The following is a 15,979-nucleotide window of genomic DNA, read 5'->3' as shown; positions in this document are numbered from 1 at the left end:
TATTCCATAAAAATGTCCAAATTGTTATATATTTTTTTGATTGTCATTTCTTTTTTGGTTATAATTTTGCACAGATGTTTTAAGATGTCATTTTGTGCATTTTTTTTTTTTCAATCACGATTTGTGAGAAGTTTAAAGCCAGAGCAGTTTTTTTGATCGGTGTAACGTCTTTCTCAAAGTTGTAGATAGTAATTTTGTCTTTCCAAAAACAATATACACCGTTGATAGATTTTTTCTTCAACAAAAACACACAAAAAAATCATTTTGAAAAGCTCATTTTTTAAGATTCCATTTCTTTTTATAAAAACTTTAGAAGGTTAGCTTGACATTGATGGTTGTCTGATCCAACCAGAAACAAAAAAAAAAATTTGAATGGATTGTTTGAATGGTATACACACTTATTCTCGTTTTAATTGTTCAGTAATTTTTATTACGGTAATGTTCAGTAAATTTGAAAAAATACTGATCATTTTGTAATTTTCTCAAAAATAACTGATGTCGGTTGAAGTTTTTACCGAATTACCGTTATGCAAAAGGCACTTGACGAGCTCAGCAAAAAACATTACTGACCTTTTCTGTAAACTATAGTATGTTCTGCACTTTCATAAAGTTCAGTAAATATTTTACGATCAGTCTGCATCTTCCTAGGTGTTGCTGAAAACTCTTCAATTGTTTAACTACTCTTGTTGTTTTTACTATACTGTTCGGCAGTTTTTCTGCATCTGTCAAAATGAAACATCAAATGTCCGCCATTTTCAAATATTCAGAGTTCCGAAGCTGAGTTTTTAAGTGTTTCGCGTGTGATTTAAAAAAAAAATTGATATCTTACTTTAAAATCTACAAGAAAACGACGTGGAGGTACACGATCTATTCAGTCAGCATATGGATATTTTTCCACCACAGGAGAGCAGTTTACTGCTGCAACAAAAAGCCTGTTTTCATCATAACATTAAACGTATCAAGTTTTTACTCGAATGTGCTGGGAACACCAGTATAGTCGATCTAAACAATCCGAAATTCCTTTCTAAAATTATGCAACAGTTGCAATAGCAACTTTCACAATGGTTCATATTTCTCTCGTAATCATGAAAAAACTTTACGTTTACAGAATGCTCGGTAATTTGTGACGAATCGTCAGCTTTGTAAATTTACAGAACGCTCGGTAATTCGTGACGAATAGTCAGCTTTGTAGATACCGAATCTTGCAGCAATTTTTGATGAACGCTTCGTAAATTTTTACTGAGCTATCTTCTATGTTTGACGTTTCAGCGAGAATCAAAAATTACCGAGCACTCGTCAAGCAAATAAATAGCTGAACAGATTGCTGATGGCTCAACTGTTGAGAACTCGTTAAAAAGATTGTTGAGTTCGGTAAAAGAAACTAAGTGTGTAATGTCTTCAGCAGAATTGTAGACAGTAATTTTTTCTTTTCAGAAGAAATGTACATCGTATGACTAAAATGAATTTTGTAACAAATAACAGGAGGGTTGTGTGCAAAGCCACGACCGCAAGGTTGAAGTAGAATACTTTTACAAGAAAGATAACCCGGCTGCTTGCGTGTCAGTCATTTTTTCTAGTAAATAAACGTTGACTACTCAGATCAATCGAATTTCGCGCTTCAACAAGGATTGACCATTTTCAATAATATAGTAAGTTGCTTGTCATTGTTGGGGCTTGATAATTTTTAAATTTTGAGATGAAATTTTGTCGGATGTCGTGCTCATGACTGAAGGAAAAAATAATTCAGTACGTTTTGAGACACCGAGATGAAGTAAAATTTATAACTTTTACAAATTTAAAAATGTGAATTAACTTATTAGAAAATATTAACTCTTCAATTAAGTTTTTATTTTATCCTGAAAAGGACAATTGGTTGTTCATTTTAGTATCGGATGCCGATCACATCTTTGCGTTATCACTAACAGGGCGAATAAAGTATTCCCTGTGATAAAGTAAACAATGAAATGCTGATATAACACTCAAAACTAGACGGCTCACGTATTGTCAAAATGAGTCAACTTTTAATTGAATGCATTTACTAGTGCCCACTATCGCACATAGACTGCATTTCACTAAAGTGCCTCACTGCATCAGCCGCTATCGATGCTGAGATCCGCTGCAACTAATTCGCTATCCATAGCCATGCCACAGTTGTGGCCGCTATACGCTGCCATTGGTATCCACTGTCCCTGCATCAGCTGGCCCAGCTGCTATCGTTGCTGGAATTTTTCGTTTTGACAAGGCTTGACTATTTTCAATAGTACAATAGTGTGAATAATAAAATTACAATTATCTTCTTTTGGGAAGAATCTTAGAAGATTTTCCAATCTATTGCTGCAAGAACGAAGGAAGTCCATCGAATTCTAACCGATTTATTAGCATTTGAAATTGGACATATTTTTCACTTTTTGAAGTAGAATACTTCTCTCAGGAAGTTCGGCTACATAGGGATGTGAAATGAAAATCTAAAACCGAAAAAAGTGAAAAATATGTCCAATTTTAAATGCTAATAAGTCGGTTAGTATTCGATGGATTTCCTTCGCTCTTGCAGCAATAGATTGGAAAATCTTCTAAGATTCTTCCCGAGTGAAGATAATTGTAATTTTATTATTCAAACTATTGTACTATTGAAAATTGTCAAGCCTTGTCAAAACGAAAAATTCGATCTCTTATTGGTCGTTATATGATTGTTTCTCAAGCACGGTCGACAGAATCACATTCCTTGCAATTTAAAATATGCTATTTGGCCTATATAAGAGCCTGTATCAGCCGAAGCCGCTCATGATAGTTCTAAACAGCGACAACAGCAGTCATCGCTTAGCAGCAGCAGTAGCAGTGCAGTGGATACCAGCGATAGCGGATAGCGGCCACAGCTGTGGCATAGCAATGGATGCAGCGGATCTCAGCATCGATAGCAGCTAGGCCAGCTGATGCAGGGGCAGCGTTACCAATGGCAGCGTATAGCGGCCACAACTGTGGCATGGCTACAGATAGCGTAGCAGTGGCAGCGGGTATATCTGACCATGAAGCATTTATGCAATAATTGAATGAAATCTTCAATTGCAGCAATCGGCCTTTTTTCAAGGCTACTGAATGTATTTGGAAGAACATAATGAATGGTTATTAATAAACTGCAACTGAGGTTTGATGCTGCTGCAAATGCACAGCAGTGTGATTTTTTTACGATTTGTTGATACTGTGCTTAACAAGCGGTATGTACGAAACAAATCCGATTTCAAATAATCGACACGCAAGCAGCTGAGTTATCTTTCTTATAAAAGTATTCTACTTCAACCTTGCGGTCGTGGCTTTGCACACAACCCTCCTGTGATTTTTTGGTTTTAGAATTTCATTTCACATCCCTATGTAGCCGAACTTCTTGAGAGAAGTATTCTACTTCAAAAAGCACAAAAATATCATTATGAATAAAATATCTCAAAAATCTCATTGTTAAGAACCTTTTTCTATGAAATCTATACCAATGATAGTCATCGGAACTTAGAGATGTAATAAATGAAAAATTAAAATTTGTCAAAAAATATTTTTTTTTGCCGTGTATATTAGTTTTGAAAGACAAAACTATTACTTACAAGTTTTCTGAAGATACTATACCGATCCGTTTGGCTCTAAAATAATTTTATTATGGTTTTTCTTAGCCCATAGAAACGTCTGTGCAATGTTACAGCTTGATAAAAAATTGTCGATCAAAATGGATGCTCGCTTTTTTGTGGATTTGCAGGAAAGTTACCGGCCGTCCATGGTGAGGTAAAATTTACAGAATATTCAATCATGGTGAGATGAATTTATCGTACCTCTTTTTATGTATCATCGACTAAAGTCCTAAATGTAGAAAAAATTGATATTGAAGAAAAAAACGTGATAATCGAGTCTTTTTATTTATAAATATTATATAATGATTATTACAACAGCACTATGTGAATCAAAGGTAAATTAAAAAACTTGACTACCTTTGAAGCTATTATTACGTAAGACAAGACGCGACAGCTGGTCACCGTCACATTCAACCAATTTGAACCGGCTGCTGATTGGCTGAATCCGATAACGCAATCGTCACGTAGAAAATACAACGAGGTTACTTTTCACTGTAAAGCAGTGAGGCTGGAGAGTCATTATTTAGCTATTATAATTGTTCATAAATAATGATGCAAGAGTATGCAAGGTACATGATATTACCAAGTGATGTATTTCACTGTTATAACTTTAAAAATGCATTGATTAATCGTATTTTACAATTTCGGTTGAAGCCCAAGAAACTTAGGAAGAAAAAAATTCGGTACCAAGAAACTCAGGAAGAAAAAATTTGATAGTAGAAGTATGCTTTATTGAACATAAAATAATATGGGTATTCATGTCGAGCTCGTGAACAAATACCCAGCCGTAAAAATACTCACCTCCATTGACGAGTAATGGAAGATACACAGTTTACGGCTGGGTATTCGTATACGAGCTCGATGTGACCCCTAATAAATAAAAATTGAGTATTTTTCGCCCATATATTGCAATTTTAATTTATTTTATTTTCATTGACCTGCATGAGTTGTTAAAAATAATCATTCTGGCATCAACGGTATGGAACGTTCAAAAAAAACTCGACGGGGATGACGGCCGCTACGAAAAGAAAAATAAGAAGCCAGCTGTCGCGGCTTGTCTTAGATTATTACTGGGCGACTCTGCCATTGCAACGGTCATTTCAAATTCGATCACCCTGCTACCCCCGTAACGCGGATGTGAACATTATTGAAACCCAACCCTGCATTGCTGTCACTGTGCAACGTGTAGTATTTCCGCCCGATAGACAGGAGCTTTCTTTTTACTTCTTTCGAGGAAACAACAAGCAACATGAGGTACGATTTGTCGCCAATTTAGTTAAAATTATGGGTGAAAATAAGTAAAACGGACGGTAAAAGTGTGTTTAAATGTTGTGATATATGGCTGTGAATAAAATGTAGCGATATTTCAAAGGAATGCTCTCCAGAACGGTGCTGTTTTTATCCGCTGGCATTTCATACCGCAATGGCAATAGGCATTCTAGTCCGTCAAAATGTGTTGCTTTTTATTGTGAAACTAGTAGCTAAGCCGGGATTCAAGCTACTGTTTTTAAAACAATTTAAAAATTCAACAATGTTCACTGTTTTGTAGCAGAAAATATAATTTTTGTTCAAATCTAATGTAGTGTATTGAAAAGCTTCAATTTCGTTTTGTTTTCAGTTCCCTCAAGCTCCAAAAGAGGCTGGCAGCCTCGGTTATGCGATGTGGCAAAAAGAAGGTCTGGTTGGATCCGAATGAAATTAACGAAATCGGAAATACCAATTCTCGTAAGTATATCGACGATGTTTTGGTTTTGTTTGTATTTTATTTTATTCAAATGTTGCAGGTCAGAGCATTCGTAAGTTGATCAAGGATGGTTTGATCATCAAGAAGCCGGTGGTTGTACACTCGCGCTTCCGTGTCCGCAAGAACACGATTGCTCGGCGCAAGGGTCGCCACTGCGGCTACGGTAAGAGGAAAGGTACGGCCAATGCGCGTATGCCGCAGAAGTTGCTGTGGATGAATCGTATGCGTGTGCTACGTCGCCTGCTGAAGAAGTACCGAGAGGCGAAGAAGATCGATCGTCATCTGTATCATGACCTGTACATGCGTGCAAAGGGTAACGTGTTCAAGAACAAGCGCATCCTGATGGAACATATCCACAAACGTAAGGCCGAGAAGGCTCGCAGCAAGATGTTGAACGATCAGGCTGAGGCTAAGCGTAATAAAGTGCGTGAGGCCCGTAAGCGCCGCGAGGAACGTATCGCTAACAAAAAGCAGGAACTTCTTCAGAGCATTGCCAAGGAGGAGGAAAGTGCGCAGCAGGTTGCGACTACCGGTAAGAAGTGAAGTGGAAGAACTGAGTGCATTGTGTGAGGACCGCCGTATTGATAAGGAATATCTAAACACGATATAAAAATACCAGAAAACCGCTGGCTGGAAGAACTATCTTTAAAATCAACAAATCTTTTGTGAATGATTTTAAATATATTGCTTCGAAAAATAAGTGATATAGATATTTGGAATTTTACATCTAGAGAAAACACCCCACCGTTCACAGGTCGATGCTCAGGAATAAACGATATTGGGATTATATTTTTTTTTCGCTTCAAGTGAGAGTTTATAGAAGATTTCAAAAGAAATCTTATTGTATTTCAGCTGCCTGAAAAAATGGGTTTAAATGTAGAATAGTAATTAGTGGGAGTGATCATTACGTGCAATTCGCAAGGGGTCATTCTAGGGTAATGGCAGAAATAGTTGTTTACATGTAATAGTTAAACATTACGTTTGGCCATCGTACAGTTTTGTAGATCTATGGACCCTGCTCCAGAATACGAGTAAACTCGACTGGACAGATACTTCAGAAGAGATGAGTTGCACGTCGAAGCTTCTGAAATACGGCCCTGTTTTGTTTTCTGTTTTCCAAAAGTTATAAATGGACTTGCTATTGCTAAATTGTTTTTATATTTTCATCTCTAGTGTAACTGATTTAAGCTGAAGACGAAAAACTGTTTTATTGATAAAACCCGCAATATTTATTTATATTATATTATTATATTATATATTTTGGTGAACGAACCAATAACAAATTCTCTAACTGGTATTAGAAGATATAGAGGAATATGGGCTCTATTATAGATGTCAAGTCGATTCAACACGCCCATGTATTTCAAATTAGACGAGTTGCTCGTCGAATCTTTTGTAGTACGGCCCTACAGTGTACATAGTCAAAATAAGCAAGATAGACAAAATTTTGATTAACTTTGATATGCTGTAACTTTGCCAAATAGTTTGATTTTAATAATTCGAACACCATTTAACTGAGAAACTTTTGAAGTTTCATTATCTGACCACACATGTGGCCTAGGTCACCGCATGTAGGAAATATTCCTGAGTTCTTGAGTATCGAGGTTTAAGCATCAATCGATCAGAAATTCTTTGACGGTTGAATTTATGTAACAAAAACAACCTATTGTTTGAGATACACTGTTGAAAAATTGGTAAATAATATCGATTGTCTAAATCATACCACAGACAAACAGACGTACCACTGCATACAAAATTCTAAGAAAATTGTGGTTCCGACTAACTTGTGCTACACTCACTGCACATATTCCGCAAAAGATTAACTTTTAGCTTTTCTGCTGATTTTGGCAGCACGGTGCTCGAATACTGTCAACTGAATTCAAAGCAAAAGGCACATCTCCGCCACCACCGCTGCGGCGGGAATATTCCCCATAACTGAAACTTATTTGAAATGACCGTTATTTTGATCCACGAAAATAAATCTCGTGGTACGTCTGTTTATCTGTGACCATACCGAGCATCCAATCACTACCTCTCTTCCCAAGCACAGCCGACACTAATGGATACAACCGATCTGACTTTGTGAACGATTTGTTGTTGTTGTTTTACTCGAGGTCGCTTTCTGTTTTCGATGCTTTTTTAGTTTCTTTACCATTCCCTATTATAAACTCTTCCCTCTTTCCAACTTACTGACTAAACCTTGATATATAAGGTACTATTCGAACATTTCGCCCCGTCATTTTCATTCCAAAACCGCACCAGTGACATACGGACGCTAGGTGCTAGCTGTTGAACGGAGGAAAGACAAAATAGTACCGGTCATCTCGTGCCAGGTTTCTCCCGCAATGTTAGTAGAACATGGCTACTGCAAAACTATTGCAATGGCTGGAATTCTGGCCGTAATAATCAGAGAACAAGAACCATCGGCAGCTGGCACCTTTTGGTGCCTCAAAGTGTTGTAATTGAAGTGGCTAGTTGAATTTTCTCTTTTACAAAACGTTGATAGCGGAGAAAGCCTTGCATATAAGCATATTTTTCTTGGTGTTCAACTTTCGACAGGAGCCGGTGCAGTGAATCGTTCTGGTCTCAAATACCGAATAGATTCCTATTTGCTGTTTACTGAGAAAGGGAGAATCTACCGGATTCGCTAATTCAAATGTTCGTCTTGTCATTAGAAGCTACGAACAAATGCTTTTCTAATTCGAATATCTGCGAAGTGAAGATGCCAATATAAATAAGGTTTCATTAACATATTTTATTTATATTAATTATTGTTCAAAGCTCTCTAATGTCTCTGCACTGTTGCACTGTTGATAAATCTAGAAAAATACCGTAGTCCTACGTCATGTGGTCGTGTCTTTGGTACCACACTCCTACTTTTTTTAACTTAGGAGAACTCGATGGTGGTGGGCGAGATTGTATAACAATTCCCCGAAAACCATTGTATCCCGAAACCCATTTTCCCGAAAGATATTTCCCCGAATGTACCGATTCCCCGAAGATCATTTCCCCGAAAGGTTTTTTCCCGAATGTACCAATTCCCCAAAAATTATTTTCCCGAATGTAACACTTCCCCGAATGTAACATTTCCCCGAAAAATAATGTGTCATTATCCGAATGTATCATTTTCCCAGAGGATGTTTCTCATACACACTTAATTTATCCCGGCAAACTTCCCAACAGCTGATTGAGCTCGGCGAAGTTTTTAACGAATGTCCAATATATTTCGAAGAACATTCAGCAAATATATCGATTTACCGCAAACCAGCAAGTATTGACGTTTCGTTTGCCGAAGTTCTTAAAAATTCTGCCGAGAACTTATAGAACATTTCGCTGAGTGTATCAGCTGTTGAGTTCTCGGCAATAAAATCTAAGTGTGTATGACGTCGTACACAAATTACGTAACACATGAAGAGGGGGTAGTAAAAACAGTTACGTAATTGTGATGTTTGCTCGAGGGGGGTCAGCCTGATCAGCGCTACGTAATTTTAGATGGGGGGAGTCATGTCGAACGTTACCTATCGTTACATAGGGGGAGAAGGGGGTCTGAAATCTAGATGTACTATTTTTCAGGATACCACAACAGAAACGTGCTACTGTAATTCATATTTTCCTTCTGTAAGGTTTGTAAACTAAGTTTGATGGAAATGATTTTAAGCCGCAGAACGGTCAAAATATGCTCAGTCTGTTACCCGTTTTAACGACGAAGACAATAAACTTTATGGCCCAAACAACTCACAAGTCTATCACACACTTTACTACCCCATATCTTTTGAACAAAAAATATCACCAGCTCGAAATTTCCAGGACAGTTTCGAAACTTGGTCGGGATTTTTTTCAGATTTTTCAGTGCCCCAGAACATTGTTTTTTACCATATTGTTTCAAATAGTTACTATTAAAAAAATATTTTTTTGTCCAAACAAAAATATTTTTAGAAACTACAACGGTCTATGAGAACTTTCAATAGGTCAATTTCTGCATTTAAATAAATTTACAGTAAAAACTACATATGATGCAACACACTCGTGGCCTTTGGCCAACTCGATTGTACGGGGTGAATGCTATCCTTACTCGCTACCGCTCATTCGGACGTAAACTAAGGGATCACCCCTATGTTTGGAATAGACCTAGGAAATCCAACAGATCAGTTGTTTAAGTGCACGTGGCCGCCGCTTCCGACGGCGGGTCGGCGGCCGGCTCCGGCTGCGGGAGCAGTGCCGGCCTTGAGGGCCACCACAGTCCCTTGCCCTCGATTATGCGGCAAAGCCGCATCAGGTATACACCTATGGGTACGAGCATACCTATGAATAGGGACATACGAAGCGGTAAATTGCCTAGTTGAATCTTGACAATAGTGCGATGATTTATCTCAAACTGTCAACAAAATAAACAAAGCGCTGAAGAGTCTTAAGTGAATGGAACACCAATTTTCGCTCTGGTTTATTTTTTGTTATTCTTTGAATAATTTTATTAAAAAACACAAGATTTAAACTTTCGTTATTTTTGTAGTTAAAGAATTCAAATTCGTTTGAGCATACAAAACGCTAAAAAGTTTCAAGTAAATACATAGGGGTACTGGGGGTAAGCCCGGCACTGAGGGTAAGACCGTCACCCCTAGGATTTTACTAGAAAACGCTAATTATCTGTGTTTTGGAATATGTGAAGTGTTGGTATTTAATAATTTAGACATTTTAAGACACATCAAAGCCACCATGAAACGTCAAACGTCAAAATAATAGACAAAACATACGCTACTGCAGCAAATGCGTAAACGGATGTAATTTTTCGTGAGTGGAACGTAAGCTTTTATTCATTTGGAAAGACTAAAATAGTTTTTCGTTGCTCTACATTTTATTGCCTGTATTGTTAGCAATCACAGGAATTCGATCTGAAGTAAATTGAAGCGATAAATTTGTAGAAATAATCTTTTTAAACAAATGTGTGCTGTCGGGGTAACACCGTCACCCAGTGAGTGGGGTGGGCCGGCCTTGTTTGAGGCTAGTTGGATGTTACTGACACATATTTCTCATCTATAACCGATGTCTTGCTGATAAATAAATTGATTAATTGACTTAGAACCATGCACTCAAGCTCTTCTGTGATTTATGAATGATTCCAAGGGTTATTAGAGGTGACAAATGTACTGAATCAAGCACAAAACTGACGGCTTTCCCGGTGGTATTTGAAATATGCTCCGGTGTGGTCAATGTGATCCTGGCTTCGATGAAACTAGTTAATAATATAATTTAAAGTGCCACATGATAGGCTGGCCGAGTATCAAATTCTTTAATTGATTATACATAATGTTCACCGGAACTTGTTCCGGCAATCTCCCCAGAACCAGCTAACCGACAACAACCAAATTCAACAGTAACATACAGAAATGTAAGATCTCTAATTCGGCGTTTTCCGAATTCAATTTGGTTCAGTTAATTCGAGTTAATTAATGAACAAACTTAGGTGCCGGTGTTACCCCCAAGGGGTGCCGGTTTCACCCGCACTGATTGCTAAACGTCGTTTTTACCTTAGTTTCAAAACTTCACTATTCCTTGTAAAATAACAGTTTTAAAGTACTGAAAACCTTCATATCTTGTAGAAAACAATATGGGCAATGATTTTGTGAAAGAAATATAACAATATTCGCCATCAAGTGCTACTGAAAAATCATTTCCCTTAGGAGGCCGGGCTTACCCCCAGTACCCCTACATGAATTTTCGCCTTGAGCTTTTGTAAAATAGATGACTTTCTAATATTTCAGCTCCTCACCACCCCACCCATCACTTCGCTTGGTCCAAAATAATTTGCTTTCTCATGATTGGACGCGTTGCTCTCACATCGATAAAATCGCGATACATATACTCATCATTAACATTTGTATGTCTCTCATACTCTCATACTCATAAATTAACTCTGGGGACGCGCGACCTTCGCTGCGCGGTTTCGTTATGAATTAATTCGTTAAGATTTGTTATATGGTTTTGGTTGGGTAGATGATCACGCGGTGCTCTCGCATCGATATAATCGCCCAAATTTCTTATACACCAAAGTCGCTTTTTACGCGGGGAATACGTGCCGCGTCAAAAGAACCCGCGTGAAAAATACGTAAATAACCGCGTAAATTCGGAATACGCGTAAAAATAGCCGCGAAAAAAAACCTGCGTAAAAAACCGCGTAAAAAGCGACCTTAGTGTATTACGAAAATTTTATGACCTATAAGAAAGCGTGATTAATTAGTTACACATCATTTCGCACCTGCATCGTGAAACAATAAACCGAAATTATTGAGGGAAAATCCTAGCATTGCTTAGAACGCGCTTTCGGGGAATAAATTTCGAGAAAATTTCACACTCGGAGAATCAAATTTCGGGGAAATGTTACATTCGGGGAATTGAAATTCGGGGAAACGGTACATTCGGGAAATCGAAACTCGGAGAAATGGTACATTCGGGGAATCAAAATTCGGGGAACTGATACATTCGGGAAAATGAATTTCGGGGAAGTGGTACATTCGGGGAAACAGTAAATTCGGGGATATAACATTAGGGAAAATAAGTTGTGTTTCGGGAAAATGACTTTCGGGGAAATGTGACACAACCGGTGGGCGAGTTTAGGAACACCTGTCCAATATTCTTCGTCCATTTGAAAATAACTAAAAAAAATACAGCAAGGTTTACTAAGATTATTCATCCCGTGTGATGATTAATCAATAAATTAATCATTATTATGCAAATTGACATTGCTGATATCCTGAATATCGGTTGCATTTGCTTACTTTAATTGATTTAATTTAGGGTAGATATATATTTCATGATTTATCTAGCTTTTAAATGAATATTGTTATATTGGCAGCCTTTCGAAAATAATTTTCAAATGTCATTGGTGATGAAAACTATTTGTTTGCCAATAAAATCAGATTTTTTTTTAAAAGATTTTCTTCATTTCATATACGGAGTCCAACTATGGGCAGTCTACCTAAGCTAAGCTAAGATTTTCGTCATTTCATATGTTTCACGTGTTTTGAATGCAAGAAAGTTAGACAGATTTGATATTTGACATTGCATTGCTTATCACGGTAAATCCTGATCGGACTGTTAGGTTTTGTATCCATGGGACTTTGCTGGTTTATGTATTCAGTAGGCCTCAAATCATAATTATTATAAGTTTTGAGTGAACGACCAGATTACTTGCGAAACAAACGGATCTTTAGATGGACATTGGGGTTTCAAAATATTTTCGCATATACAGTATTCCAGGAAATACTTTTAATATAATTACATGGAATATCTCCAACCAAGTGTCTTGAAATATAGAAGAACCTGAATATTTCGCGCATCACATATTGCTTCTAAGTTAGTGTGGTCCAATAGATGTTTTGTTTGCGCAAAAAGCTTTGTAATATTCAAATTCCTGTTTCGAGTAAAATATAGCATCATTTATCAAAAAGTGACCAGAGCTTTGCACTCATAATAAAATTTCTATCCTGTGATATTTGTAGAGATGCAGTGGAACCCGCGATCTCTAAACATCATCATCCTTACTCTTCCCAAGTAGTAGAGCGTCGTTGTCGGCGTCGTTATTAGTCAGTGATAAAAGTATTGTGAACCAGTGAAAACTGCACAATGAGAATGTAATGCTAGTCCCAAGCAGCATTCATCTGGTTCATTTGGCAATTTTCTTGGTTCGACCATTCACTGAGTGCAACTACGGGCAACCTACCTAAGCTAAGCTAAGTTTCATTAAATGATACTTTCTCGGACAGTAAGTCCCTGTAATTAGACCTGTGAATGTCCTCAGGTCTTTCTTATTGAGCCCAAGAAGAACGAAGCTTTTCTCACGATTTAACTCTATTATTTTTCGATTGTCGTAACGCACTTGTGATATCCCAATTCAGCACTGAGTTTAGCTTTCATAGCGTTCGGTGAGACTCCGCAAAAAGGTTCTGAACCAACAAAGTTGATGAATGACCCTTGTCTGGCAACCTTCTCATTTCCTTCGATTTAACAGTACTTAGCAACCAAGTATTCATAGCCCTGGTTTTTCGTAGCCAGCTGTAGGAGCGATAGGATGCATTTCCACACTACTTTAAAGGTTTAGAGGTGGAACCCTTAGTGCAAGCTATCCTTAATCATAAAGAACTAGTAGCAACACAACCAATTTAACCGTTATGTGTCGGACAAAAATAAATTGAAACTCTTATAGCTTAGAGAATTTTCATCCGGTTTTAACAGTTTTAGTACTAAATCAGTGTCAGTGGTGCCCCGAAAGAATTTTCTCCTGCAAACGACCATATTGACCGTTTTCAATATCAAAATGGCGACTTCCGGTTTCTGGGAAGAAATCAAAATTGGCCGAATACCATCGGAAATGGGTAGACCAAAACTAACTGAAATTCAAGATGGCGATTTCCGGTTTTTGGAAAACAGCTAAAATTGACCAAATACCACATCAAATGAGTAGTTCATGAATCAAAATGATATCCAGAGACCTGAAAACGACCCCATAGGTCATTTTGAATTTAAAAATGGCAACTTTAGTATCTAGAAATGAACCAAAAATAGCCATATACCATTCAATATGGGTTTTCCGAAATCTGAATGATACCCAGAGAACGGAAATCAACTGCAGATGTATTTTTGAGCTTCGAGATGGTGACTTCCGGTTTCTGTAAAACAGCCTAAATTTACCAAATACCACCTTATATTAGTTCTTTGAGAACCGGGATGATGTCCAGAGATCTGAAAACGACCCTAGCGGTCGTTTTGAACATCAAAATGGCGACATCCGGTTTCTGGAAAAAAAAAATAAAAATTGCAGATGGATATTTCCGGAATCGGGATTATTTCTAGAGACCTGAAATCAATTTCACACGTCATTTTGAAATTCAAGGTGGTGACTTCCGGTTTGTCTGTTGTCATTTTAAGGTCCCTCGGTAGCATCCCGATTCCGGAAACACTCAACTTGGGTGGTATCGGCCTTTTTTAATCCTTTCCAGAAACCGGAAGTCCCTTTTTTGATGATCAAAATAGCCGCTAGGTCATTTTCAGGTCTCTGAACATTTCGATTCCGAAAGTACTCATATGAAATGATATTTGGTCAATTTTGGCTGTTTTCCAATAAACGGAAGTCACCATCTCGGATTTCCAAATGGCGTCTGCAGTTGATTCCCGGTCGCTGGGCATCATCCCGATTCCGGCAATATCCATATTCGATGGAATTCGGTCATTTTTGGTTCTTTTCCAGATACTGGAATCCAAAATGGCGTCAGGGGTCTCTAGATATCATCCCGGTTCTGAAAATACCGATATTAGATGGTATGCGATGTTGTACTATTTAATCGTTTTTATTGCCACTAGAAGTCTCGGTGGAATCTGTTCCGTAAGGACCATTTTGAGGACATGTCACTATAACGCCCAAAACCATAAAAATGGTCTGTGGGAGTAAGACACGGAATGAATTTGAAGGGGAATATATTTTCTTCCCTTCTACAAATGACACGGATCTCAACTGTTGACAATCGAGAATTTTAACCGATGGAATTGAAGTGTTTTCAAAATATCCAAGACCGTCTATTATAAGATATTCACTGGATAAGCTAGAACCGGTTACAACACCGTCAATTTCTACATCTCGTGCGGGAACCTAAACATGATATTCCCGGGTAAAAAAATCTGATGTGGCAATTTTATTAGCTTAAATAAGGTCCTTAACTACAACTCGTAACTTGTTAGATCTGACCATAGAAATTTCAGTGGTAGACTTGAAATGAGATTCTAAGTTTTTGGATATCTGAATAATGTTTAAGGGCTTTGATTAAGGCCCTCTTTTAGGTCGGAAATAAACAATTAATGAGCCAGTCGATTCGGCTGGATAAAGTTTAACGCGCGGGGAATTGAGGCAACAGTGGATAAGGGGTCAGGAGGTTTTGAAGTGACGGGAACAGGATCGGTCAAATTTTTTTCATCAACTTCCATTGTGTGTAATAGAGCACACTATGGCAGGGCTGCAAAATATGCAGATAGATAATAATAAAATAAATTAAGTCTAATACTTAGCTGTTATGAAGTAACAAAATTCTTGATCTCTATATATCTTGATGTACTTGAGTTGCTCCTTATCTTTTGTAATTTTCAAACCTCTGAAAGATTTTGAACAGGGTATCCTGTAGAGCTGTGACTCTTGAATTGTTCTGGATCACTTGAAATCTTCCAACCCCCTTAAAAGCTCTGGTCACGGTATCCAGTAGGACTGCAAATATTGTTATTTCCGATATTGAATCAATACTTCAGATCTGGAATTATGTGGAAAATTTATGACGGTAGCCGCTGTAAATAAATGTGACACTTCCCAAGCGAAGGTTGCTGAGCTCATGTTTTATGAACTTTAGACAAATAGTTTCTGTTAAATTATTCATGGAATTCCTCTTTTTCGGAACATATCCCCGAAATACTGGATTGCCGGCAATGAGAAAATTCTTTCGAGGCAACGCTAACACTGATTTCAAAGTAGAGAAGTCACTGAATCTTTTGGTGCTAAAAGTATCGAAATCGGATGAAAATTGTCAAAGTTACAAGAACTACAATTTGTGGGAACCCGGGTACCTCGTCGGTCATCAAGGGAGAAAAA

General features: G+C 37.6%; 1 protein-coding gene across 1 annotated transcript; it reads left to right on the top strand.

The window, feature by feature from the left end:
* Window positions 1-4,788: 4,788 nt before the first annotated feature.
* LOC129721893 (60S ribosomal protein L19) lies at window positions 4,789-6,055 on the top strand. The gene is made up of 3 exons (XM_055674989.1): window positions 4,789-4,865; window positions 5,230-5,336; window positions 5,396-6,055. Exons 1-3 carry the CDS (start codon window positions 4,861-4,863, stop codon window positions 5,896-5,898), a joined length of 615 nt encoding a protein of 204 aa, XP_055530964.1. The 5' UTR covers window positions 4,789-4,860; the 3' UTR covers window positions 5,899-6,055.
* The last annotated feature ends 9,924 nt before the right edge of the window (window positions 6,056-15,979 follow it).

Source organism: Wyeomyia smithii, chromosome 2, assembly GCF_029784165.1.
Source record: "Wyeomyia smithii strain HCP4-BCI-WySm-NY-G18 chromosome 2, ASM2978416v1, whole genome shotgun sequence".
Taxonomy (NCBI): Eukaryota; Metazoa; Arthropoda; class Insecta; order Diptera; family Culicidae; genus Wyeomyia; species Wyeomyia smithii.
Note: the sequence above shows the minus strand (reverse complement) of the source record. Positions and strands in the feature narration are given on the sequence as shown.

Excerpts from the sequence above, each read along its gene's own strand:
- LOC129721893 (XM_055674989.1), top strand. Across the intron at positions 5,337-5,395 it reads AATCGGAAATACCAATTCTC|GTCAGAGCATTCGTAAGTTG; the intron begins GTAAGTATATCG and ends CAAATGTTGCAG.